Source organism: Fringilla coelebs, assembly GCF_963513975.1.
Source record: "Fringilla coelebs genome assembly, chromosome: Z".
In the NCBI taxonomy this organism is placed as follows: domain Eukaryota; kingdom Metazoa; phylum Chordata; class Aves; order Passeriformes; family Fringillidae; genus Fringilla; species Fringilla coelebs.
The window spans coordinates 49,030,826-49,058,458 of NC_140031.1; the positions used below are offsets into that span (position 1 = coordinate 49,030,826).

The 27,633-nt window shown below is 41.5% G+C and overlaps 1 protein-coding gene across 2 annotated transcripts; it reads left to right on the forward strand.

Annotated features, from left to right (window-relative positions):
- The first annotated feature begins 2,671 nt into the window (after nucleotides 1-2,671).
- Nucleotides 2,672-19,129, forward strand: ZFAND5 (zinc finger AN1-type containing 5). 2 transcript variants are annotated; one of them, XM_084225227.1, is made up of 6 exons: nucleotides 2,672-2,923; nucleotides 5,942-6,099; nucleotides 6,527-6,638; nucleotides 7,046-7,143; nucleotides 17,117-17,242; nucleotides 17,484-19,129. In XM_084225227.1, exons 2-6 carry the CDS (start codon nucleotides 5,949-5,951, stop codon nucleotides 17,630-17,632), a joined length of 636 nt encoding a protein of 211 aa, XP_084081353.1. In that variant the 5' UTR covers nucleotides 2,672-2,923; nucleotides 5,942-5,948; the 3' UTR covers nucleotides 17,633-19,129. The 2 variants fall into 2 exon arrangements, with proteins under 2 accessions (XP_084081353.1, XP_084081352.1); XM_084225226.1 differs by lacking the exon at nucleotides 2,672-2,923 and adding an exon at nucleotides 4,101-4,264.
- The last annotated feature ends 8,504 nt before the right edge of the window (nucleotides 19,130-27,633 follow it).

Here is a 27,633-nt window from a genome sequence, read left to right on the forward strand (position 1 = left end):
TAATGTGTTTATTTTCCTTTGAAATGAAACTGTATTTAATAGTCTTCTTTTAAGTCATGATTACTATTTCCTATAGCCACAAATTGCATGGGCTGTTACGTACCCATATGTAGCCATGAAATCCAAATAAAACTATAAATAACATATAATACACAATTTAAGTAATGCTATAAAACAATACAATAATATAAATAACTATTAAAATCAGGGGCTATCAATCAGCTTTCCCACAAAAGGCATCTTTCAGTGAAAAGTCAGCATAATCCCTACTGCTCAGATAAGGTCTGTTAAAAAATGTAATGAGGAAGCAAATTTTCAAAGACCAGTAACTCTGAGTAATGCCTCATATTAGCTCTAATCTTCTGAAGTTGGCAGTACACTGTCTTATTCCTGTTCTGAGGAACATTTTTGTCCTGATATGCAAGTTTCAGTTATGCTTTTAAAATGCCATCCTTTAAAATGTTCCATACTTGTCAAAAAATAATTTTGGCTTTTTTACACCTAACACTCTAAACCTAAATGTAAACCAGGTTTACATTTACCCTGTAAACGTATTCATTACAATGTTGCTAGCACTGCATGAGTCTCCATATTGCACCAGATGTAAAGTTTATTCCTTTCTATGTCCTTGATGCAGTCTTAGCTTCAAGGCACAAGAATTCTTTGGGCACTTTTGTATGAAGGATCTAAGCAGCTTAAAAAGGTACATTTTTTTATGGTTCCACCACATGATTCTCTGAACTTCATTCCCTGAAATTCTCACACATTTGTTGATTCTACAGGACTGAGAACTGGTCACTTTTCAGATTCCCTGTATCAGGACCTGTGGTCATACCACAAGAAAAGTACATTTTGGTCTTTGCTTAGAAGATGCTCAAAAATACAGAGAAATCCAACAAGGCAAATTAGGGCAACGTTTTAATTGTTATATATATAAAATAAAGTACTAGACTGGGCAGAAATGCCCTGCAGTCTGAATGACCCTATCTGATTCCTATTTAAATGTTGGAAGGAAAAAAAAAAAAAAAAGAAAAAAAATTAATCAGGATTATCAAGAGAAGTAGATATATACTATAGCAATTTTTCTCAGGAAAATAATGGAGAGGAAGATACGTGGCCAAGTAAAGCAAATAATCTATCTTCTTATTGAAGTAAAAAAAAAAACCAAACCAACCACAACAACAACGACAAAAACCTAGCATAATCAGTGGTCTCCACTGATAAATTTGTCAGGGCACAGCAATTGCTTATATTTCTTTGTGACATAAAATTACTCCTACAACTTCACTTTTTTTGTGCATCCTTATCAGTAAAGCGTTTTTGAGCACACACACCTAGTGTATATACACTTATTTTATCAGTTGTACACATACATTACTGAAGTTCTAGTATTTCCTTCCTGCACCCCATTAGATCATCTCATGTGGGCCCACTCTGGACACCAATTTAGATTATCTAAGTACCTTAAACAACTGCAGTGCTTTGAACAAACATGTGGGCTTCTTCCTTGCAATGCTGCAGAAAACAGTTGGATGGAGAAATAATACCTAATACCTCCCTAATTCCTATGGTCAGATATAGTTCTCCAGTCACGAGTAAAGACTATCAAACCACGGATTATATTCTGCGCATTGATTTCAGTTTTAAAGTAATGCCAGCCATTAGAGAAATTAAACTAGTAGCTGAGCCAGCCATTGGGTAACCGGTTGATGAAAAACTATTTAAAGCACCAGGAGAAACCAAGGTACAAAAAGTAAGATGTCTTTAAAAGTCTGTCCCTCAAACCAGTCACCCATTTCCTCAGAAGGCAGCTGGCTTGTGATGCTGCTAAGCAAACAACAGGAGGTCCAAAATCACCACCTTTCGAAGCTGTGGCTTCTAAGGATGCATATATTCTTCTGCTCCTTGAGATAAAATTGTAGGGTTATTTACCCTGGGGGTGCCCTCCTTTTATGAGTTCCTGACATTCCAAACATCACAAATTAGGAAAGGTCTCCATGACAGTTTTTTGTGAATCTCACGGTATTTTTGAAAGTACTAACTTCTTAGAAGATAAGAATCTGTCCAAAACGGCATGTAGAACTAGCTCATTATCATTGGATTAAGTAAAATGGGTAGGTATTTCTTTATTCTTTCTGTTCTGTGAAGCTCTGCTCTTCAGAGCAGTGAAAGAACTGTTATCGGACAACCACCAATTAAATTTATAATCGGAAATTTAGACTGGACGAAATGCTCCTGCATTTTTACCTTCTATCTCACAAGACGCCTGGACCTTGTAGGCAAATTTAGGTCAAATAAAAAGACAGAAACACACAAGAAAATTATATTTTAAAGGCAATCCACGTTCTCTAAGACTCGACGTGCCGCAGTGTGCCGGCGTCGAGGCACTCCGTCCCTCGGACACCTAGCGGTAAGCAGCCGCTCCGGCAGCGAGGAGCGCTCCCCGCCCGGGGCTTGCGCGCTCGGTGACGCGGCTGCGGGAGCGAACGGCCGGCGCGGCACCGGGAGCGCCCCGCCCCAGAGCGGCAACGGGCGGAGCGCGGGCGGCAGCACGCATGCACCGGCGGGCGGGCAGAGGGAGGAGCCGCGTCCGCCGGGCGGGCTGGGCTCCTCCCTCCTCCTCCTCCTCCTCCTCCTTTTCCTCCTCCTTCTCCTCCTCGTCGCCGTCTTCTTCTTCACCCTCCCCACCCACCCGCCTCCAGCGTTTTCCCGCCGCCCGCCTTCCACGCACGGCGGGTCCCGCCTCGCGCCGCTGCCGACACGGCCGCCGCTGCCGCTGCGGGAACAAAGGAGCGAAGCGGCGGCGGCGCGGCCGCCAGCCCGGCGCCCCCCGCAACCCCCGCTCTCCCCGCAGCCGCCCGGAGCTGTCCGCGGCGCCTTCTCCGGCACCCGCCGCGGGGTTTGTGGCCCCCGCCGGGAACAGGTGGGTGCGGGGTGGCAGGCTGGGCTCGGCTCCGCGGGGCCTTCACCGCAGTGGGGTGTGCCCGGGCCTCCTCTTGCGCGGCCTCGTTGCGTTCGGCCTTCGGCGGGGCCCGGGGCAACGCAGGCGGCGAGACAATGAGGTTCCTGTGTCTGGCGGCGGCGTGGGGCCTGCAGGCGGCGGGGCCGACCGTGACTCAGGCGGTTGTGAGGATCGGCCCGGCCGGACATCCCCGTCCGCTGCCGCCGCTCCTCAGCAAGGCAGTCTTGCGGGTCTTTTGTGTCCGGGTGTCGGGGGAGGCGGAGGGGGTGGGGGACGCAGTTAAGACGCGCGGCACTGCGGGCGCTTGGCAGGGCCCGCCGCTTTGTCTGAGTCAGCCGCCCGCGGAGCGCCCTGTGCCGGTTCGGTTCCCTGGTACCGACACTGGGCTCTGCTGAGCGCGAGTGAGCGGCGAGTGACCCGGGCAGCCTTTGTGCATCCTCCATTTGTTTTGTTCCTGTGTTACTCATGTTTATCGTGATCCCTCTTCGGAAGGAGGATGTTGAGGCCATTCGGTGTTTAGGTCAGTGAGCCCGTTGCTCACGCAGTGCCCGGGTTTTCGGGCTGGTTTCAGCGCGCGTTGGGGCCCTCGTTTTTGTCGTTACGCCGCCAGTGCGGGATCGCCCGGCGGCACGGCGGCCGCCCGGCCATGGCCTCGGGGCCGAAGGGCTGACTGAGGTGCGCGGCCGGAGCCGCTAACGGGATTTACCCTCCCCTTCCTCCGAGTTGGGCTGATGACGGCGGGGGTCCTAGTGGAAGGAGACCTTTTTCAGTTATCCTTTTTCCTCCTCTCGAAGAGGAGCGGTTGGGTGTAACCCTGCCCGCCCCGGGTTGTGGGGCGCATTGGTGGAGCGATGGTTGCTTTGGGGCGTCGATCGCGGGAGGCGGCGGGCTGGTGATGCCGCATTTTCTGGGCTGCAGGTCGGCATCCGCTCTCCCCGCTCCTCCCTGGAAGGGAAGGGCAGTCGGATTTCGCCGGCGCCTCCTCCCGCCGGAGCCGGCGGCCTTCGGGAGATAAAAATAGGGACTGACTTCAGCGGGCGGCGGGGGCGGCCGGGCGGCCCCGGCCCGTCACGCCGCCGCCTTACGGGCGGAAGCGCAGGCGCTCGTCCGCCCATGTGACCGATCCGCGGCAGCGGCACCGCCGAGCGGGCAGTGCCCCGGCCCGGAGCTGCCGTGAGGGGTCGGTCGGGGTGCGTCAGCCGTAGCGGCGTTCCCATTGTGGGGCGGCGCTTTGAAAATGAAGGCGGCTGAAACCCCGGCCGTCTCCCAGACCCTGGTAAAGCCGGGCTTGTTCAGCGTTGGGTAGGTAGCAACGACTTGATCGTTCCGTTAGGGCATGCATTTCAAGTAGTGGAAGACTGCAGACCAAAGGGGCTGCTGAGTTTCTAGATTGTACTGAAATATTAGAGTTGGCACCTAAAGCAACATTTAGTAATGGTGAAATTTTAGGGCACTAACTTGGAAATTAAGCAGGTCAGTTGATGTTGACAGTGTTGGTCGATAACATATTGATCAATAGCATTTTGATCGTACCTGGTTAGTAACAAGAGGGCAGAAGTAGTCTTTTTCTGTGTTATATAGACATAGTTCTGTGTCTTGTTAAGGATCACAAGATTTTTTTAGATTTCCTCTAGGTGGGTCAGGTTTTTTTTTTCTAGCTCCTTTGTCTGGTGTGTTTGGCTGTAAAACTGTATCAGATAAAGTGTGAAGTCATGTTGTAGCCAGAAAGAATGCTATTTATACCTGGAAGGTGTTATAAAGCTATAAATAGTACAGCTACTTATACCTGGAAAATTTGGTCCTGTGACCACTAGCTGACAGGATGAATTTTGCTTGTTTACTTTCTCCTGATTTTGCTTACTGTCTTTGCTTACTGTCATCACAGAAGTTTAGTTTACCTAAAGGCACCTGTCAGTTGCAGTTGTTCTAGGGAGACATAAGTTTTCTACTTGCCGTGTGAGCTCTCTTAATTAGAAGCATTTTTCTTTACACTGTAACGAATTTACTTTTGGCATTTTTGACTTCTAGCAAGTCTCAGCTGTCAAATATTTCTTACTGTGACAATTTCTGAATAGAAAAACAGCAATCAAAAGTTTATACTAAAATGTCTTCAGATGCCATATGCACAGCTTCTACTAAATTTAAATTTTAGTGCAGTTATTATTACATGTCTTCAATTTGTAGCAAATGCATGATTGCTGTGTTCCAGTTTTATTGCCCTTGGGGAGTCAAGGATTTGGCTGCTATGCAGTTTTCTACTAATCTTGCTTTTCAGAGGTTAACAGGCAGTGAAGGTGAAGACATTATTTCTAACATGCTTAGCACTGACTGGCTCTGTAGGTCTTAGAAGTCTTGACTCAACCTGATTAGAGAAGGGTTTTTTTTCTTCTGTAAATATGTAAGCTATGTAACAGAACATACTCAGTAGTTTGGAGTTGTTGTCTTTATCTCCCTTGGAAGATTGTTGTGAGAGTAATTGTGAAATTAGCCTCAAAATGATATGAGATCAGTGCTGAAAAAGCAGGGCTTTTCTGCTGGAGTCTCTTGGCTCTGTTGGAGTCCAGAAAAATAAGCTGTGTTATTTGCCAGAACTGTTTTGTGCATATGAACTTAGTCGTATTTATTCTGCATATCCCTATTAGTGCTCAGAAGCTGGTACTTAAGGAGGTTTTTTTGGCTGTCAGTTTAAATTAACCTGCACATGCAGTTCAGTGCTCAGCAAGTATATTATTTCTCACTATTAGTATGATGACACTTTGTCTTGCCTTAAAGGGTCATAATGATGTTACTTAGCAGTAAATTGCAGTCTTGAATGGTATGTTAATGTTCATATAACCCTCTTTAAGAATAGTGATATCACTTGGTGAAGCAGGGTGAGCAGACATACTAAAAAATCTTTTTAATTCTTTTTACTTTTAACCCTGGAATTGATTTTGGTGACATGCCAGCTCCTAATGCAATTTTTGATTTTATTTACAGCCTCGAGATGACTCAGGAGACAAACCAGACCCCAGGGCCTATGCTGTGTAGTACAGGATGTGGATTTTATGGAAATCCTAGGACAAATGGGATGTGTTCAGTTTGCTACAAAGAACATCTTCAGCGACAGCAGAATAGTGGTAGAATCAGCCCAATGGGTAAGGGTGTGGGGAATTGTTGGGGGTTTCTATATTTATTTAGAAATGAAATATACAGAGAATTGCAAGGAATATTAGAACATTTTGTTGGAGAACTTCTGAAAGCTTAACTGAAAAAATGAATATTATTCAATATTTTCCCGAGAAAATACTATGTTAAAGCACAGTAAAGATAAAAATTATTTCTGTGTAATGTGTTCTGTTTGCTTGGCATTCAGTCATAACTTGCTTTCCCACATAGCCACTTCTGTTAGCATTTTCTTATGCAATCTCTATTTTGGTTATTAAGTGAAAGTGTCTTTAAGTAAAAAGTGATAAGCAGTAGCATTGAAAATTGTATACAGGCAGTTCATAGCTGTATAGGAGACTATTTGATTAATGTGTTTTCTGTGATTTGTTCATAACTTGTCAAATTCTTGTTACATAGGAACAACCAGTGGTTCAAACAGTCCTACCTCAGACTCTGCATCTGTACAGAGAGCAGACACTAGCTTAAGCAACTGTGAAGGTGCTGCTGGCAGCACATCTGAAAAAACAAGGTAAAATTAAGGTTGTACTGTGACAGTTGAATGAGCTGTGAGTGTGCCAGAAGGCCTGCAGCAATCCTGCCCTGTTGCAGTGAGTGTCTGCAGAAGAAGATGGACCTGACAGGGTTCTATGAATCCATGTAAATTGAAAAATCATTCAGATATTTGGTGTTGTAGTGCTGCAGTAAAAGGAATGTTTTTTGTTTATCTACAGAACTAATTTGTTACAGGCTTGCCTGTTTTTTTCTAGAGAAACTAAAATAGAATGAAGAATTCTATTTTGAAGATTGTAGAAGCATAGGTCAGGAAATGTATCAATAGTGACTGAGCCAGTAGTTCATTAACGGGTCTGAACAGTTCAAGCTTTTATTACTGATGTAAAACTGATGTAAATAATGTGTTTCACTGTGCTTAAACAGAAACGTGCCTGTTGCCGCTTTGCCTGTAACACAGCAAATGACAGAAATGAGCATTTCAAGAGAGGAAGAATTAACACCGAAAACAGAGACTGAGCCAGGTATGTTCTCAGAAGGACACTGGGCATAACCAGAGTCTTAACATAAATGCAGGGTGTGTTAACTTTCTAGGTAGCCATCTCCTCATGGTGGTGGTCTTAAGAAATGTGTTTAGGATGCTTTTTTGAGTACTGTCTTGTCAGAATCAAGAAAAAGGATAGTTCCAGCTTTAAAATATATGTTAGTTGTTAGTAAAAGAATTTACACTTATGAGGGTGTTTTTAGATCCCTAACATTTGTTTTTAAAAGTGAGGCACTCTAAAATCATATTAGGGCAAGGTGTTCTGTTTTGAAGTGGAACTCTTTGGATTAGGTATGTTATCTAGCAGAACAATTCCGGCTGACTCATGGCAGTTGAAATGGCTTGTTGTATTTGGAGAAGGGTGCTTAATAAATTCCATTCTACAGAGAAGTGAGGCTGTTGGGGAAGGGAGAATAGCTGGTTTAGAAACATTAACAGAAGTTGCTTAGGGTTCTTGAACTAATTGAGTAAACTGTAGATATAATCAGTGCATTGTTTCAGGGATGTAGGGTAGTTGCAGCTTTAATTGCTATGTGGGAATTGTCCATTTAACAGTTTTAGTCTCATGCTGGAGAGTAGTTGTAGCTGGAACAGTAAAACTTTGATGTCTGAGCTATTTCTTGGAGTGAGGCAGAGAGGGAGGGCAGCTTGCTTAACTAGTGAACAACTAAATTTGTACCAGTTTGTTCAAATCGATATCCTAACAAACTTGTTTTGTTTTTTAAGAAATCCAGACTTTTTCACTTAATTTACCAGCTCTAAAACGGTTTGAAAAACTAAAAGCTGATGTGTAGTAGGAAATCTGTTAACTCAAACTGAAGGTAAAATCTGTTTCTTCAGTTTTGAAGCCATTGAGATAAAAATGGTATCAGATGCTACTAGGCACTGTATCAAAGTAGTTTTTATCTAGTTATATCTTTGCCAACAAAGACTGATCTGACGCTCGGTGTTAATTTGCTCAGTATTTATACAGAGGGTGTTAGCATTTTCATAAGTCATGCTAAGTCAAGGTTCTATGACATGAATTAAAGTACAGTTATACAACATATTGTGTTTTTTCATTTTGTATGGACTAAGAGAATTTTTGGAATTACTGAATTTCTGTAGCTGACATCATCTGAAGAGGCTTCACTATGTGACTGAAAAGTAACTTCAGCTTTGCACCAATATTCGTTAACCCATTGTGCTGTGTTATAAATCCTACTGGAATGTGTCAAGAAGGAAATAGGGATACATAAAATGGTAGTAATGCTGAAGTAATAGGTGATTTTAGTTGTCTTAGTTGTCATTTTGCCACCAGCAAATAAAGTCTTTAGTTATTGTTGATGTATAACCTGTTTTTCAGGAACTGTGGATCAGCTGTATGATAGGTTGCACAGTTCACTATTGATTAGAATGGGGGAAAAAATCCAAAGCAGCTCAAACATATTTAGGAATTGTAGTAAATGGTATCACAGGTTGAACCTAGTAAAAGCTGTCACAACCTTGTGTAGAGATGGTTGGAAATACTACCAGAGAACTTAAGTGCCTCTGGAAAAACTTGAAAACTTGTTCCTGAGAGAACATACCTGTAAATTCATGAGGCAGCTGCTATGATGCCCAAGTTCCCTTTTAAGTGTTATTGTTTGGCACAGATCCTAGACAGTGTAAGATAATGTCTTTATATACTATTCTTAGGGTTTGTTTGACATCCTAATTTAACAGTGTTGGCTGTATTTAGTGGTGCATTACTCTGTGTCTTGCAGGCAAGAGAAACTGGCCTAGACTTTTTATTAAAAATTCCTGATGTGTCTGGACTAGGCAGATTATCTTCCTTTTTTCCAGTAGCATCCTTAATGTGTTGGTCTCTTGAAGACAAACTGGAACAATGGTAAATAATTTGCATCACCTAATAGCAACATAAGTTAATACTTTCTTTGAGACCTTATCCTCTGAAATAACGCAGTCATGGAGTTGTTAGTGAAATAACTGTGTAGCTGTAAGTATAGGCTGACACTAGGGACTGTTTAGTAACCAGACGGTATTAGATCATGAACTGTATCTTCAACAGCATGAAGTCACATTCTCTTCTGCCAGCTGTTCATTAGCAAAAGAAATTTTACAAATCAGAAAGTTTAAAAGAAGGATTATGTCTGGTAAACTAATTTTTTTTGCAGTCTTGTAGCATAAAATTATACTTTTTCTGCTTTGGAATTGAAACAACTGACTAGAAAGTGGAGAAGTTGAGAAAAAAATAAACTATGAAGTTTAACAAGCTTGTTTCTCTTGATTTTGTTGGGGTTTTTGTGTTTGTTTTTTTTCCTCAGGTTGAGGTTGCAACCTAGATTTGCCTTAAGAGCAAACCTGATGCTAAGACAGTTGTGCTTTAACATCTGAAAAAAGGCATGGTAGATGTAATTCCGTTGTAACTCACATGATTGTTTTCTTGTAACTTGCTGAAGTGCTGTGAGTCTTGACTGGATGCCAGGTACCCATCAAAGCCTCTCACTCCCCTCCACAGCTGGACATGGGAGAGAAAATACAATAAGGGGTTAATGGGTTGAGATAAGGATGGGGAGAAATCCCTTCCCAAATACCTGTCACAGGCAAAACGGACTTGAATTAGAGGTGTGGATTTTAACGTGGTCAGAGCAGGATAATGAGAAGTAAAAACAGACCTTGAAAACACCTTTCCCCCCCACCCGCTCTCTACACACCTGTGCATCCTCTGTGCCTCCTACCCCAGTGATGCCAGGAGCCATGGTTGTGGTCCATCACCCAAGGCTCCTCCTGCTCAGGAAGAGGAGTCATTCTCTTGCTGCACTGTGGGGTCCTTCCCACTGAAGAGAGCTCTCTATGAATTTCTCCAACATGAATGATGTCACGAGCAGCAGGTCCCTGAGAACTGCTGCAATATGAGTCCATCCTGTGGGCAATGGCACCCCTCAAACTGCTGCAGGGTGGGTCACTTTTCCATGGGGTGCAGTCTTTCAAGGACAGGCTACTCTAGCCTGGGAGCAGAGCCCCTCTCTCCACAGGTCTTCCATGGGGTCACAGCCTCCCTTCAGGCATCCCCCTGCTCTGGTGTGGGACTCCTCCCTTGGATCTCTGCATCCCTGTGGACCTCCATGGCTTCAGGGGCACAGCTGCTTCACCATGGTCTGCGCCACGGGCTGCAGGGGAATTTCAGCTCCAATGCCTGGAGCACGTCCTGCCCCTCCTTCACTACTGACGTTAGTGTCTGCAGAGTTGTTCTTCTCACATGAGATTACAGCTGATGCTGTGCAACAACTTCTGCTTTTCTTTCTACTTAAATATGTTACCAGAGAGGTGTTACCACCATTTCTGACTGGCCAAAAAGCGGCACATCCCACTTTGGAGCTACCAGGGATTGGCTCTGCCAGACCTGAAAGAAGCTTTTACCATCTTCTGATAGAAGCCACCTCTGTAGCCTTGCACTACCAAAACCAGGCCATGCTAAACCAATACACCACTAAAAATAAATGGTTTTAAAACCAAGATTATTCAACAGTCATATTGCTTTATTGCACAGCATATTTTTAGCATTTTCTTAGACTTTTGTAGGTGATTGCTTTGCTAAATTATCAGCCTCTAGTCAGGTCTGTCAGTGTTTCCAAACACAGTATCAGCACTGGCTCAAGGGTGTAGTACTTTTTGTGGTTGTTTTTTTGTTGTTGTTATTTAGAGGTTTTTTGATTGGGTTGGTTTTTTAATGCACTAACGCTCTGATTTAGGGAGTAGTGTTAGATGCAAGTAGTATGGCTTATGAAAAAGTAAACTAGAAATTGAACTGATAATAGTATGGTGTAAGTTAAATATTTTAAAAATACTCAAATTCTGTTAACTTCCATCCATGCTGTAACTTATTCAGCAGCAGCAGTGTTAGAAGACAGCAGGCGATGGTGATTGGCATCTCTTTGGTTTCTATCAAGCTGCTAGGGCATTCAGTAGCTGTTTTACAGGTATTGGGCATTCAGGTTGAGAGACCCTGTAACAGGTTACCCTTGCCATGCTGTAGGTAGAGCCAGTGTGTTGCAGGTAATACTGTGAGTAAGATGTAAGGTAGGTTATGGTATCTGGTAAGATCAAGATGTAAGTACGTGATGTTCCTTAAATATGGCTGTAGTGACTACCTTGTTTGTTCTGGTTTGTTTTCACAACATGGCTGTAGCAGTTGCACCATGTTGCTCACTGTAAACAGTTCCGTTGTATTAGTAACCTTGTCTGATATGATAATTCCGTATTGTGTTTGAAATAACTAGCTTGTCTTCATGTTTCCCATGCCTGCTGTAGCTTTGGTAAACACTCCTGATTGAAAAATTTCAGAAATTAAGTCTCTTGTAAGCACTGAAGCTGTCCACTGCATAGAAAAGGGCTGAGGACCTAACTGCTGGTGCTGTATGTGTTGGTGATAGCACATTATTATTATTCTTACAGTGATATACCATATATGTCAAGTCTTTATGATAACCAAATTAAACTGTGTTTCTGTGTGATACTGAAACTGGGGAATCTGTATGTTGTATTAATGGCGCATATTAATTTAAGGTATTAAATACGCAAATAGAAGAGTTAGAGTTAGGCGTGCAGAAGTGAGTGGCATGCTGCAGAGCACTTATATTCCCACTATTCAACATGAAAGTAAGCATGATGGAGATTTGTGTGTTTCATCACAGGCACATAGTTTGGCATAGAAGTTGTAGTTCGTGAGCAAAAGTTCGACAAAGCATAATAGGCACTGCCCATCCTTCCAGACTAAAATTTTGTGTACAAGCACTTTGTCTTTGATCAACCCCAGCTGACAGCTAAGTGCTGTGCAGTCACTCACTCGGTTCTTGCTCTCCAGTGCTGAGGACAGTTGTGGAGGAAAAAACTAAACCCCATGGGTTATGATAAAAACAGCTTAACAATTAAAGTGAAGTAAGATAAGCAATGCTGATGGTAATAACAATATAACTGTAATGAGAGGAGATTGAGGAATAAACTCCAGAGACTTCACAAGTGGTGCATACTACATTTGGTCACTGCCTGCTGACTGATGCCCAGCTCATTCCCCAGCAGTGATTGGCAGCTCCCAGTCAACACCCCCCATTTATACATTGGGAAGTGTGTTCTGTTTTGTGGACTGTTCCTTTGGGTTGTTCATTCTGATCAGCTGTCCCAGTGATTCTCCCTCCTGGCTTTTTGTGCACCTGTTTGCTTGCAGAGCATATGAAACTGAGAAGTCTTTGTTTTAAGGTGAAAGCATTTAGCAATATTTAAAACACTAGTTTTATTATTTAACATTAGTTATAGTATCAGCATTATTCTCATACTGAATCCAAAATGCAGCACTGTACCAGCTACTGAGAATAAAATAACTATCCCAGCTGAAACCAGGACAGTTGTGCTAATATGCAATGTAAGGATGTACTGTGTCTAGTACTTCTACTACTACTACTATTGTTTCAGCTCCAGAACTACAGAAATGCATTTAATGTATTTTGGATAACTTCTGACTTGACATTTTCTCTATTTTGTTTTTGGTTTTTTTTCTGTTTCTTCAATGCTGGGAGTTAGCAGTTAGCTTTGTCAAGTCACAGTCCTTAAATCAGTTTCTTTCCCTGCACTTTCAAGAATTTGTTCCACTGTTGTCCTTGAAGTTTAAGGTGTTTAGATTTTATTTTGGTGAGTTTTTCTTCAGTCAGAGAAGCTTCTAAAAACTTTATTTCTTTACTTTTGTATCCCTTTCTGGTCGCTTTAGATACGGGAAATGTTAGAAAATAGTACTGATTGGTTTTCAGTGTGTTTTCTTCAGCCACAATATTGGATTCATTCCTTTTCAGAGTGAAAGCTCTGTAATACTGATACATGCTTTTTTTTTTGAAGTAGCCATACTGTTTTATATAAGAAAGCTACTGACAGCTTTGAACGTTCTTTTCTTAGAGTGGTTTTTAATTTTGAATGGCACTCCCATGAGTCTAAGAAGAACTTTATTCTTCAGTTCATAGAACCTTTTTGCATGTAGATTGAGTAGGTGTTGTACTGTGGCTGACTGGTTCTATCAGTGGCCTTGCTGCTCCTCTTGTAAGGATGCATCTTATCTTTAGGCTACATTTGAAGGAAATTTTCCAAAATTTGTGATGAAGTGCCTGCATTTGTGTAGACTTTTTCAGGAGCCACCTCCAGTATAGGATTAGGTTAGTTTTTATCATTAATTTGCTAGGATAATAGCCATCCTTGGCCATGATGCTAATGCATATTTATAGTGACTGCAGGCAATCATTTAAGACCAAAATAGTGTTAATAAAAGCCTACCCAGTTCTGCAGATCAGTTGTTCGTAAAGTTTTTGGCGTTGTACTAGGAGAACTGATCTGGTAAAATTCAAGTGAAGTAAATCTTTGCAGGTCATGAACCAGAGACAGGAGGGGACATGACCAAGGTGATAGAGGGGGCTACACAGAACAATAGAACCATTTGGGTTGGCAAGGGCTTTATAGATCATCTAGTTCTAAGCCCTCTGTTCCTGTGTATCATTACTCTTGGAGTAAAGAATTTCTGCCTAACATCTCATACATATCTATCTTGTAATTCGAAAGTGTTTCCCCTGGTCTATCACCATCTGCCCACGTATAAATCTGTCCCTTTGTTTCATAAGCCCTCTAAGCTTGGAAAGGTTTTAATAAGGTATTCCTAGAGCCTTGTCATCTCCATGCTGAACAAGCCCGTCTCAATCAGCTTGGCTTCATAGGAGAGGTGCTTCGGCCTCCTGATCATCTTTGTGGCCCTCTTCTGGTGTTAATCCGGCAGATTTACATCTTTCCTGTGCTGAGGACCCCAGAGCTGGATTCAGCACTCCAGATGGGGTCTACAGTAGCAGAGGGGCAGGTCTTGAGCCCATTTCTCAGGTTTGTCCAGATCTCCCTGTCTAGCATCCCCTCCTTCATGCTGACGATGCACTTAATCCCTGTCTATGTAACTGATTAAAATATTCAGGAGTAGGATTCCCTAGACAGAGCCCTGAGGGACACCACTCATCACCAGTCTCCACCTGGACATAGAGCCATTGATCACACCTGGCTGTGTCCATCCAGTCAATTCCTTATCCACCACATAGTCCATCCTTCAGTTCCATGTGTTTGGAGATCAAGATGACAAAGTACATGCATGCCAGTAAGAGCTCTTTTACAGTGATGAGAAGTTTTAGTGGTGAGGAGTTTGCTTCATCTGAACTGAGGAAGCAGGTCGACAAGTACCAGTAGCCACTATTTTGCAGCTTTTGGCACTTTTTCAGCTACCTGTTCTATGGTGATACATAAATCATTTTGAGCACTTTGATTAACACTCTGATTTCTGGCATGAATTTAAGTTAATATCTTGAGGACTGAAATTGTACTTGCCCAGTTGGATTTGTCTTTTGTGTTAAAGGAAGCCTTTTGTGACAACTGTAAGAACAGTATTTTCATTTAGATAGGCTCCTGATGTCATGGCAGAACAACTGCAGTTTTCAATATTTTTCATCTGCAGGTTGATGAAATAGGAATTTTATTCTGAGCTCTAAGGGACAGGGCAAGCAGGTTCTTCATCTGTCCTCGCCATTACTCAGAAGCACATTTATGAACATTTAACATCATAAAAGCCAATCAGACTAAAGTCTGCTGGCATAAAATAATAGCAAAATCCTTTATTCTTGGAGAGTAATATATGGAACATTTTAGTTTAGGCGTAGGGAGCAATGTCCCCTCTTGTCTTGGTGCCTTTTAGTGACCATTACTGCATGGTGTGTCCTGCTTTTCCTCCTTGAAAGATGTTTTACTTGTGGGGGATGGATTCTGTTCAGCAGCCCTTTCAGGGAGCATGGTGCTGCATTTTCTTAGAATCACTTTCATCGCTTTACACATTGTGAGCTGCCATTGTTGCAGTTTCTTGATGCAAAGATGGAAGTATACTTGTAGTAATTGGTAACATTTTCCCTAGATGAATTTGTTCTCAGAGGCTTTATTTTGTGGTGGAGTGATCTACTAAGCTGTCTTTTTGCCTTAGTAATTCCTGGGAAGTTTTAATTTTTGCTTGTTGACATGTGTTAGGCAGTGATATAAATGGTTCTCTTCTCATTTTCATTTTCTCTTAGTGTATGTTGTGAGTGGCTTTGTCACTGTTGATTTTTCCCCCTCTACATTATCTTTAGCATACGATTGAAACAGCATGCATGCTCCCAGGGCTCAAAATTTTAAATTACTTCTGACATAGATGAAGCTTTCCCTTAACTAACTAGACACCAAATTGCAATGTGTGTTTTTCTGGTTCCTCTTATTCATCTGTTTTGGCTTGCAGTTAGGATTTTATTTTGAAACAAACTAGCAATATAACAAATCTTAAAAAAAAGGGATTTGACTATACTTTTGGGAAGGTGTTTAGTCTTCGTATTTCCTAAAGCCATAGCTGACAGCTCTTAGCCAAGGTGCATAACATCCAACAGTACACTCAGTTTGTGATATTGCTGGCTGTTAGGCCAGTTTTTGGTCACAGCTCTCTAGTAGACAAACTGGTACTGAACACTGATTTTCTTAGGATTTAAAGACAAGTTCAGAGTGTCATATTTGTTCATCTAGAAAATTTTGCTCAAAACAAATTGTTTTCACAAAAAAAAAATCTGCAGTGTGACAAAAAAGCCAGGTTGTAAATTACCTTGGTTGTTCATTAGCACTGTTACTATGACATGGAGGTATAAAAAATATTAGCAGTCATTTGTTCTACTGCATGAAATTTTTTTGGTGATGAGCGCTGAAAGTTCCCTGTTACTTCTGAGAGTTTGTTGCTTATAAGTGTTATTTAGATTATGAAGTCTTGCCTGGGGCCTTTCTTGTACAGTGAATTGTGAAGTTTTCTATGACAATGCAAACACAATTTTAAAAACCAAGTACTATTTAAAAGAATCTCATCTAACAAACCATACTTTGTCTGAAGTTGATTGCAAATATATCCTTGAGGCTTATGTACTCCATTTATTATGAAATGCATTTTGTAGTTAGTAGATGTTGTGATAGATGTTACCATACTCTAAGAGTGTTCAGCAAACTTGTACCAAGAGCAGGTATTACAGTTGTGTACAAGTGCATTTCTCTGCTTTCCTTAGATCCAGTTTTGGATATGAAGAGGATATCAATTTAAAAAATTAAATTTTTGGGATAAAACACTTATTTCAATAAAACAGCCATGTCTAAAAAGATGTCTAAAGAGGCAATTGAGAAAGTATTCATTTTGACTATACCTGCTTGAACACTGAAATTGAATAAATTACAAAAAATACAGATATTCAATGCAAATCTGCACTATGTTATTTAAATGAGGGCTCTTTAGAACTTTGTATTTTGTAGCTGTGTTCTGGATTTGTCACAGAATTAACAGCTTCCTAGCTGCTGCCTTGGTGAACTGCTTTAGATATCTGAAGTTTTGCCACTTCACTGCAGAAGTGGCAAAACAACCCAGTACTATAGTAGGAACACATTAGTGAATGCCTTTTTTTTTTTTTTTTTTTTGAAAATATGTTCCTGTTTAATTTTCTCCAGAGCTATCTCTGTTCAGCAACTTTTGCTGTGACAGTATTGTTACTGTTTTAGATTAAGTTACTTGATCATATGATTTATTTAAATTTAAAGTATGTACATGGAATTTCTGACATGCTTTTCAACCCTGTATAGATATATAGAATAAGTGCCATGTGTTTTCTAGCTGGTTGAAATGTGGGGAAAAATCTGAGTGTCTCAAGTAGAGTTGGAAGGGATGGATAAAAATCCTTATTTCTGGTTCACGGTTTTAGACTAGTCAGCGTAGTACTATAGGCAAAAGATGTCAGGGTCTTATTAATCCTTAAAGTGGTTGAATTAATCTTTAAAGTATACATACTATTGGATACCTCATGAAATCAAGAAAAGCAAATTTAACCTGTGTTTCCTTTGCATGCTTTCAACAGTTGTTACTCAACCAAGCCCATCGGTTTCTCAGCCTGGTACTTCAGAGAGTGAGGAGAGAGCTGCTGAACTGCCGAAACCAAAGAAGAACAGATGTTTCATGTGCAGGAAGAAGGTTGGCCTTACAGGTATGAGAATACTGTCAGTTTTGAACAAATTTGCATGATTAGTTACCTCTCGCTAGATTAAATTTGACAAAATTTGTTTTCTATTACATTTATCAGCTTTTTCACAATTCACACAACTTAGTAAGCCCATTTATTTTTCTTGCTCTGTATGTTCTAGTGGACAAACATATCCCCTTTGAAGTGACTGCACCCTTAATTAAAAACTAATTCTTAGTAATGTTTCTTCTTTTTATGTGTACAGGATTTGACTGCCGATGTGGAAACCTATTTTGTGGACTTCACCGTTATTCTGACAAGCATAACTGCCCATATGATTACAAAGCAGAAGCTGCAGCAAAAATCAGAAAAGAGAACCCAGTTGTGGTGGCTGAAAAAATTCAGAGAATATAAATTAATGTGCTTGTGAAAAGACTGACTGACTTTTTGTGGGGCTTTTTTTTCCAATACATCCTAAAAACCATGAAAAGAGCAGGTGCATGGTCATTTTCCTTTATTTTCGAAAGTTTTTCTTCTAGTCCTGTCTAAATGATACTTCAAATGTTTGAGTGTTTGTTACAGGCAGAATTGGATAGATACAGCCCTTGAAAATGTATATGCCCTCCCCAAAATAGATGGATGATCAGAAACCTGCACAGGAATACACATGCACAGAGGACAGACTCTAGTTCACATGTGCCAGACAGATGTATGCAATCTGCATGTGTGCAGCTGCTCTGCCTTTTGAGATGTGCATGGAGGTATTTAATGTTCGGCTAATGTTATATGCCTGTTTCGGAGAAGGATACATCAAAACAGTTGGCAGTCTACTTCTATCATTTTAAATCTCATTCTACTTTTAGTTGCCACACTCCCATTTTAGTTTTCCAGCAGAATGCAAGCTGTGTAGAGGGGTCTACCATCACAGTAAAATGAGTCTTTGCCATATTTAGATCACTTAACAACTGCACTGAGAAAAATGGAAAAAATCAGATACATATGAGAAAAAATTGTTTTGTAAAAGATTGCATTAACTTAAGAATCTTGAAAAAAAGTTCCCAGAGGAAATGTTCTGTTAGGAGCTTAAGAACTGGCCTGCAACAGAGTTGTCCGCTTTTCCTTGCCTAGCTAAAAATGTTGTGTAGCACAATATTGTAAGATTGGTTTTCAAAACACAGTTAGAAATGTTTCTAGACATACCACAGATCTCTATCAAGCAACACGAGTCTGAATAAGTTGCTGAAATACTAGAGCAGTTTATTATTCATGTACTACTTATGTTCTGTGTGTTCCAAGTTCAAAAGAATATTAGGAATTAATTTTTCTAGTTTTAAATGTAACAGTTGCACCGTTCTGCATGGAAAACCATACCTAACATGGCTGCTGTAGACTTAAATGGTAGCTGGAACCACTCTTGGAGGGCTGCTTTATCATTTTTAATTGTACTTGGGTATAGGACTGTAGTGTTCTTGGGTGTATTGCATGGGCTGCATTATCTATGGCATTGTACAATAACAACTCTAGAAAAGGCAGTATTCTTCACTGATGCTTGTCTGGTAATATATATCACTTCTGTGTTATAATGGAAGGGGTTTTTGTGATGTATGAAACTTGTGTTTTTTATATAAACAAATATGGTTTAGACTAGTATTGTGGTAATGCCTGTTCTCATTTGTAAATAGTTACATACACAAGGCACTACTCCTACCTGATTTTTGTTGCCAGTGTTCAGTCTTGGTTTTTACTTCACTATTAAAAGCATCAGGTTTTCGCTTCTAACTTTATTCTTCTGAGTTATTAGATATGCAAACATGTACAGATAGTTCATATTTATGTATTGCACATAAGCTACCCAGCATCTATGCTATATTGTATTATGTAAATAATAAAAATAATGTACAGAAGGAAATATTTCCTTTTATGGTACTTCATTTGTTTTAGTTCTTACTGTAATGAGAATGTGACCTTGTAGAGAATCAAGTGCAAAGTTTAATATAAGTTCTTACAGATATTGTCCTATGTGTAAGCTTGCCTATGTCCTTATTTGGATGTACAAGCTTTTTTGAGATAAATTGCATGAGCAACTGGGGTAGAGGTAACTACTCGATTAAAAAATGCCAGCAAACAACAATGTGCTTTAAAGGGAGAAAAGTATTAGCAATGAACGTCTGACTTACTTCCAGTGGATCTGTCGTGATAGAGCCAGTACACTGACTAAACTGTTTTGTGTTCTGTCCACATCTTCACCAGCACACCTGGTCAGACACCTCAGTGTCAGCAACCAAATACAGGTGGTAAATATACCTGGTTTATCCTTTCTGGTGGGAAGGAAAAGGATACAGTACACAGCACATGTTGCAATGGAGAAAGATCTTCAATACTGGATGATCCATAAAAATTGCTTATATCAGAAATGGATAATTTGTATTCCACCAGTCAGCTGATAGTCAGCATGTTAATACTCCAGCCACTGTGTGTACCTCCAGTAAGAGAACACAAGCATGCTCTGGGACTTCGCCATGGGACTGCTTCAAAGCACCAAAATTACAGAATTTCTACTTTTGTATTAAAGCAACATCTGCAACTGCACTTCAGCATAAAAGTGTTGGCTTTTTTTTTTAACCTGAGAATGCCCTGTAGCTGAGTGTTTGAGGAAATGTCTGGTTTTGATACTTTCTTGGCTAGAGTGGTTTAGTACTAGTACTGATATTGTTGGTTTATGATTATGGTGGTCTCAATCTCAATCTGATTTTTTCTGTACAAATGTTGTACTTGCAAACACTTGTTGAAATATTTGATCTTGGTACATCTCTACAGGAAAGTATGGAATGAAAAATCCTCATTTTTTCTTGTAAAATCATGAACTGTATCATGTATATTACACTTAAGTGGAGTATGAGCCTCTCCTCAAGTCTGCAAGTTGTCCAGTGCTTTGTTCTTTTAATAGTGTATGTCCTGAGCTCTGATTCTCTTGGGACTCACAAAACAAAGGAGGGGAAGGTTGTTTGAAAAGAGCAGGTATTGACAAAGTATGTGGACGCTATTCAGACTTCAGTATAAACACTGGTACATTTTCCAAGAAAGAAACATAGTTGCTTCATATGTCGATGATCCTTCTTTAACATTTGCTTGTTAGACTGAGATCTTTTTAACTCATGCATAAACACAAGTTCTGGGAAAAGTCTTACTCTGTTTTAACAATGTTACTAGATGGTGGTGACTCTAGGTTAGGAAACAGAAAGGGCCATGTAAATGCATGAATAAATGAGAACACCTAGGTCATCATTTCATAATCTTGAATATGTGAAATGCTTGCCTAGCTCCAGGTGTTATGGCTGTGCACTACCATGTTCCACAGGATTCTGGGTGAACTTTCTGACAACTGTTACTGTTAAACCTGAAATTTGGAATGTAAAGATGGCCTTCCTGTGGTGGTTCCAATGCTGATGAGCTGCCACATGCCTTGGTTGATTGTAGGTTATGATGCATAAGGATGCCTGGGGTCAAGAACCCCTGACTGTCTTCATGGTGCTTAGATCTTTGAAACCGTGCTATTGATCTTTGGTGACTCTCCTTTGGAAGGTTATTATTCCCAAGTGTAATAGAATGTCTTAGATGCCTCTAGCCACTGAAAGGGTACTTAAGGATTTGACTCAGGTCTGGTGTCCCTGATGAGTCAAAATGCATGTCATTTTCCCATGTTCCTAAGCTGCTGTAGAGTATCATCTGGTGCATCTGCTTGAAGGAGGAAATGTACAGCAAATAAGGAATTGGTTTGTTTCAGGTAAATTAAATGAAAATAGGGGTAAAGATGGGAGTACTGAAATAAATGCAAGAATCAGCATCTACAATAGTAACCAAAAACTGGCTTGACTGTTTTATTTGTGTAGGTGGAATCTATTTAAAAAAAAAAAAAAGTTGATAATTGAAATTACTAGTGTCATAGTTTCCTGAAGAAGTTTTATTGTACATGTCTTTTGTACTAGATGGTAAGATGCAGATAATGAGTTCTTTTTTTAATGCCTATATCATTTCAGTGTGTATTTCTGTTGTATGCTCATGGCCAGAATTGTAGCAGTTTTGGAAGATGGGCTTCTCAGGTGAGTGTTACTTTGGCTCAGACTGCCTAAGTGAGATAGCTGTGTCTTCATTAAACCCCCTTGTCATTCTTTTTCTTTTCTGTCTGTATCTACAACCAGTTCACCAGCATTTATTTCCAAGCAGCAGTAAGCCTGCTTATCCCAATCTGAGGTTTATTCACTATGAAGAGTGTTATAAATGATAAATCGGCAGCCAAATTAAAAAAAATTAACAAAGATTTATTAGATCAATAACAAAATATAATTTAGAAAAACCCACCACAGCCAAGGCCACGTCAGCTCCGGAATTTGGCACTGGGTGAACCTGGATCCGACTGACAGACTGACAGAGTGCCAGCGTCTCCCCAGTGGTTCACCCCGACTGTCTCATACAGCCAGCTTATATCCCGTGTATTCTGCCTGGGGCAGAAATGAGAGGATGTCCTTTTGTGTCCCTTTGCATGTAGAACTGGGACCATATAGATACAAAGCCAGTCCAGCTGTCTGAATGGCTGTCTGAGCTTCTCCGGAATAGCCTTCTCTCACATGTACAACTGGGACCATACGGATACAAAAGCCAGGTCAGGTGTCCTGGTGCTGTCTGAATATCCTCTGGGTAGCTTCTTTCACAGGTAACCGAGTGGTGCCAGTATTCGAGATGGTAGATGCAATCTGCTCCTGGTGCAGGTCCTCGTGAAAGGCTCAGACATTCCTGGGAAGTCGATGTTCATGGTCGGGAAAGGTTTCATTCTTAAGCTAAGGGACTTTTGTTACGTCGTTGCCATAATCTTGTGAGAGATGTTAGAAGCAGAAAAGATTTGCCAAGCTATTTCATGGCAGGTGTGGAGGTGAAGAAATGCTACCTGCCTGAAATGCTCTGACCTTTCACTTTTGGAGACTACAATACCTGTGTCTAATATTTTTGCCTGTTTAATATATTTTGAAATATCGCAAAAGAAAATGAAGTCCCACTGTGAATCTTCACTTGGTAGTATCAGTGAGATTGTGGCACAAATCTGAGGAAAGGGAAATAAATTTAACTCACTATCCTTATTCTTGATCATCTACTCTTTACCACAGTGCACATATATATTTTTTAAAACCCACCCAGCCTGTGTCATTTTTTGATTAGGGTTTTCCTTGGGTGGAAAACATTTTTAGATGTGATTGAATTTTCTTTAATGCATCAATGAGAAGTTGAGTGCATGATGACTGTCCTGAGTTCCCAAGAAAGCCTGTGAAACAGTTTGTGCACTGGATTATTTGACTTCTGGGAGACCAGGTCAGATTTGGTTTAAACAGGATTAGGCTAAAGTAGATATTCCTTAGTTGTATTTTAAGTAGCATGGGATTTATGAGGGGAAAGTAGATTTATGACCCTGGAAAAATCTTCATCCCTCTCAGTCTGGTTTCAGTCTTTAGAGACTGAGCTGGTTCCTTTGATTGCTGGATTCATATGATTAATAATACCCTTACTGATTTGTGTATTTCTGTTAGAACTCCTGACTGACCTTGTATGACCAAAGTCTTGGATGTTTTGTTGTCAATTCAGTCACAACAGCAACTCAAGGAAAGTTCACTGAATACTGGGTCTAGTCTGAGTATGATGCACAGGCAGGCAGGAGAGGTGAGACTACCGCACACAGAATGTTGAGGAGTTGCTGTTTCTGTCTCTGTGCTGAAACAGTTTGGCTGGCAGGTTCAAGCATAGCAGCGATGCAAAGATTAGCATTTGCCATTGCGACTTTAAGGTTTGCTAGCTGAGTGTGAGCCAGTAACCTGCAGGCTGTGGAGATAGCTTTGCATTTAGGGGGATACTTTTGCTGAAACTAGTTAGTAATTACATGTCTGGACCTGCCAATAGATAGAGGTCCGACAGCAGCAGCAGTTCTCAGCAACATTTTCTAAGCTAGAGTTTTGAAATTGTACTATGTTAGGAAATGGCCTAGAGATTCAAGTTAATTTACTCCTCGTTTCACCTAAGCATGTGTGGTTGTGTTTGTGATCTGCTGAGGCTGAATCACAGTTCAGCACAGAGTCATTTCTCAGTGTTGGCCAGCCTTCAGTAAATAGAGGCGTGTAACACTCACTCTGCAAATAGCTGCTGGAGGTCAAAGGTTATATCAGTGAACCATAACATCAGGACTTTTACTGACTCTGCCTCTTCTTTTCCCAGAGCCCCTTGTGCTGGTGGGTAAGGGTTGCTGTCCTCATGCACAGAGGGGAGGACAAAGCATGGAAGGGGCCAGGGAGGGCACAGTCCTGCAGATCTGGCTCCAGCTGTGCCGTTATTACCAGACTACTGCCACCAGCTGCTTAACTGTCTTACAGCATTAGTTTTACCATAATTCCTGCAATTGCTCCCTGCTTTGGTTTTGGTGAAGTGACCCAAGTTAAAAAGCCATGTTTTAAAGAGCAACATCACAGATCTCAGAGAGGTGAGTTACGTTACCAGAAGCAGAGGTACAACATCCAGGAGTATCCCAAGTGCTGACTAATGCCATCTTTCAATAAGAAAAGTGCAACGTTTGAGTTCTGAGCTGCCCCTGGCTGGGAAAAGTAGCAGTGCCATGTTCTGGACGCAGCTCTCCTTGTTTCTTCAAGTGTCACTGTGGCATACCTGCTTTCCCCAAGCTCCAGAGTGGGATCAGGGAGGAGCAGCAGCCCCTTGGCTGGGCCCTGAACAGGCACTACTCAAGAGACAGCTCCACCATGTCATGTTGTTCTACATTTACCTTACAGCAAAAACTGCCCCAAAAGACCTGTGAACTCCAGCATGCTTCTCTGGAGGCTAAAATCCACCCAGCACCACGCTTGGTCCTCATCAGGCTATTAAAATGCTTCAATCACTGGCACTTTAGCTCAGGTAACAATTGTATCACACCAATGCCAAACAGGAAAAGCACCAATAGGCAAGAATACCCATACGCTGCTGCTGCCTTACCCTCACTCTGTAACTTATCTCCTACACAAGCTTTGACCGGCCTTTGCTCTTTCATTTCATCCCCACATGTGAAAACACTTTAACAGTATGAAGTAAACATGTTTGATTTTCTTAAGGCAGTTCACATACTTTGAAAACCTGATCTCTGTGCATGTGTGTGTTATTTTTTAACTCTGGTAAAAGGTTATGCAAAGAACATATCTTTGCAGACCTTATTAGTATTGAAGAAAGTAAGTTAATAAATGCACAGCCTGCAGTGTAAGTAGTATTCCTGTTTGGGATACAAATGTGGAACTGTTTTTAGAAAAGCTGTGAGCAAGAACGCCCCTATGGACTGCAAGTCCTAAGCAGTCAGGCTAACTTCCACTTCTCTTTCTGCTAAATGTGCTGCTTTTTAGGGAATGCTTTAGTAACATCGGTTAAGTGGCTAACTATGTTTGGGTTGTTTTTAACTAAACACAATTTAGTTAGGTGGAGTATAGACAAAGAATTCTGGTTGAAATCTCTGTTTTTGCAAACCTGCTCACTGTGTTTTTTAAAAGTCTGTTGTTCAAACACACCTGCTTGCTGCCCAGCTCTGTTCTAGGTGAGAGCTGCATCTGAAAACCTTTGCCCTTCACCCTCCCACCTCAGTCATCCAAAAGCTGTGTGTAGAGAAGCAAAGCCTTGTGTTCAGACATCATATATATGCTTTTGTGTTTCAAAACATTTTGTGTGTGCATGATTTACAGCGATGACCACACCTTATGGCTTTTTTCTTTCCTACTTCAAGGAAAGAGCCATTATCAGCCCACAAATGTAGAAACACAACAAGCTCAGGAGTTTGATTCAGCTTAATATAACCAGTGGCTAACCACAGTCTTCACTGTGCCTCAGTTTCCCTCTGGCACATCTGAAAGTGATTCACAAAAATCAGCTGTAGAGAAAGGGTGTCCAGGACAGCCCACCAGGGTCTCCCTGCTGTGGGTTAAGCCTTGACACTGCCATCCCCGTGTGAGCAGGAGTCCCAGTTGTCATGCCTCTCAGGAGCCCAGCCCAGTCCTCCCGGGTCACTGCAGCAGTCCCAGGCTGGCTGGCAGCCTGTGGGGTCCCAGCTGTGCCTGCTGCAGTGCCAACCCCAGCCAACCCGCCCCAGCAAGGCATCCTCACACCAGCGCAAACCTTCCGCGTCAGTGACTCAGCAGCTGACTAACAGCTTCATTTTGTTCCTCCCTGGGTACTTACAAGAAATTTCAACATGAGGAAACTGCTTGTAGAAAAATAGTCAAATAAAATAAACTAACTGGTCCTAAGGCTCCCCTTTCCCAAGGCTAAAAACTAGGGGCAAAACGACCCCATTTTTTCAATTAAAGATGTTGTCGGTCACACTGGCTAGCCCCAGAACAAAGTTCTGGGGACAAGTAAATATTTCAGGCAGGTGTGTTTGTTTTATGTGTGCTGATAGTGCCAAGCTGTGGCACAATCAGGTCACTTTGGCCCTAAGGTAAGCACCAGAGCTCAGAAGGACTTTGAGTGGGTCAAAAGGCCAGGGCATGGTGCCCTGGGGCTGTCACCACCCGGGGCCACCCCACCACTGTGATGATGGATCTAGAGTTTCAGCAGTTTGTGGATGCAGAAGCAGCCAGGCCCTGCCAAGGGCACCATGGAAGGGGTGAGTATTTATGCCCAACATATTGCCTCTGCTGATTCCCAGGATGCTGGGACAAGGGACTATCAGATGGAAAAAATGCTCCAAGTCACCAGGCAGAGCTGAGCCTGCAAGAGGGGAGAACAGGACCTCCTCTGTCACCATTGCTCCAGCAGGAGCAGTCTCATACCCCCACATTCACTGCAAATGCCAGGGAAGACTGAGTTTCAACAAGTCATACTGACTTCACTTTACCTGTGCCCAGAGGCAAAGCACAACAAAACCTTGCACAAAGCACTGCAAGCGGCCATGTGGATCATCCAGGAGGGTGCTTTGTGCTTCAAGTCCCTTTTTGGATTTCCAAACGCTTTTCCTTTAACAACAATGAAGGTTTAATATGATTGTTCTTTATAGGGCTCCACGTGAATTTTGCCCATATCTGATCTGACTTGGGAGAAAAGGGGGACTATTTTTTTTTCCTGTTTTATGATTTTATAAAGATTTGCAACAAGGAATCTTTTGTCATGCTTAGATGAATTGTCATGCAAATGGCTGTAATAGGAGATAAGAGTGTTTGTTCTGTTTTTATGATGATATAATAAAATGTGAAAATACAAGTCTCAAAGTCCAGTACACAATGTTGAGGCTGTGGTTGCTTCAAGGTAGTCACACTCTGCATGGTGAATAGACCAAGCAAAATGCAGAGAGGAGTGTGAGAGCTATTTGTGTCAGTGAGAGACACCACGCAATTAATTCTCATACTTAATTTTATCTAATTATTAGTATGGATTTTTGTAGGCAGTGGAATAATCTGCTTATCAAATACCACTTTGAAATACATTAGCTCTGCCTCGTTCTGAAGTTAAACATGTAGCAATTTAGTCAGCTCAGTGAGTCACAATTCCAGTAAATGCTAAAGACAGCTCAGTGCATTTAGCACTAATATCACAATTAACACTTCAGAAACCTGCCTAAGTAACAGAACCACCCAAAACAATTATATAGACATTTTCAGTAACCAGGCTGTAGTGTTTACTGAACAGGCAAAAATTCTCCTGATAAAAATCTTCACATGCTGTTGCGACTAGAAGTGTTCGGTTAAATTATGCCTGTAGAAAGGTTTAACCCTTCCAAAGCAGCACAAACATTTCGGAGGGGAGCAATACAATGCAATCTTTCAGTGTCTGTCAGAGCAAGTTGCTTAGACCTTTGCAAGCGGTCATCACTGGCTTCCTTTGCTCCAGGAGGGGCAGAGCCGGCAGGTGAATCCTCAAGGCTGAGGGAGGTGCTCATTGTTGTACCCCCTGTCTTGGCAGAGAAGCCACAGCATCCAGCTGGTCTCTCCTGGGCTCTGCCAAGAACATTAAAAGCAGTGGGGCCTTGCTGTTGTTCTTGCTCTCTGGAGTAAAAGGATGAGTAAGTGTTTTTAAAAGGCTGTAGTGGTTATTATGAAGTAATTCTTGGTAATGTCTAATACCTTGGTTTTGTGACCTTACTCCAAGAGAAAGCCAGTTGAAATTTTTATGGTCTATGAAGATGTTGAGGTTACATGGTAATCTTGGGTTCAAGAAACAACTCACTAACTCTTATCCTTGCTATAAGTAATATCATGTAATTCGTCCAGCCATCCCTCAGTTGTCACCACAGTGTCTGAATTTTTTCAGGACAATTAAAAAAAATTGGTCCTGAGAGCTCCTGTGAATAACAGGAGTATGAATCATGATCCAAAGTGGTATTTTGCACTTTGTGCATCCTGTTGCAGTCA

What these genes read in the sequence shown, in the direction of transcription:
- ZFAND5 (XM_084225226.1), top strand. Translation starts at nt 4,200, where the DNA reads ATGAAGGCGGCTGAAACCCCGGCCGTCTCCCAGACCCTGGTAAAGCCG. An exon ending in GAAAACAGAGACTGAGCCAG is followed by an intron (nt 7,144 to 17,116) that starts GTATGTTCTCAG and finishes TGCTTTCAACAG; the next exon opens with TTGTTACTCAACCAAGCCCA. An exon ending in GAAGAAGGTTGGCCTTACAG is followed by an intron (nt 17,243 to 17,483) that starts GTATGAGAATAC and finishes TTATGTGTACAG; the next exon opens with GATTTGACTGCCGATGTGGA.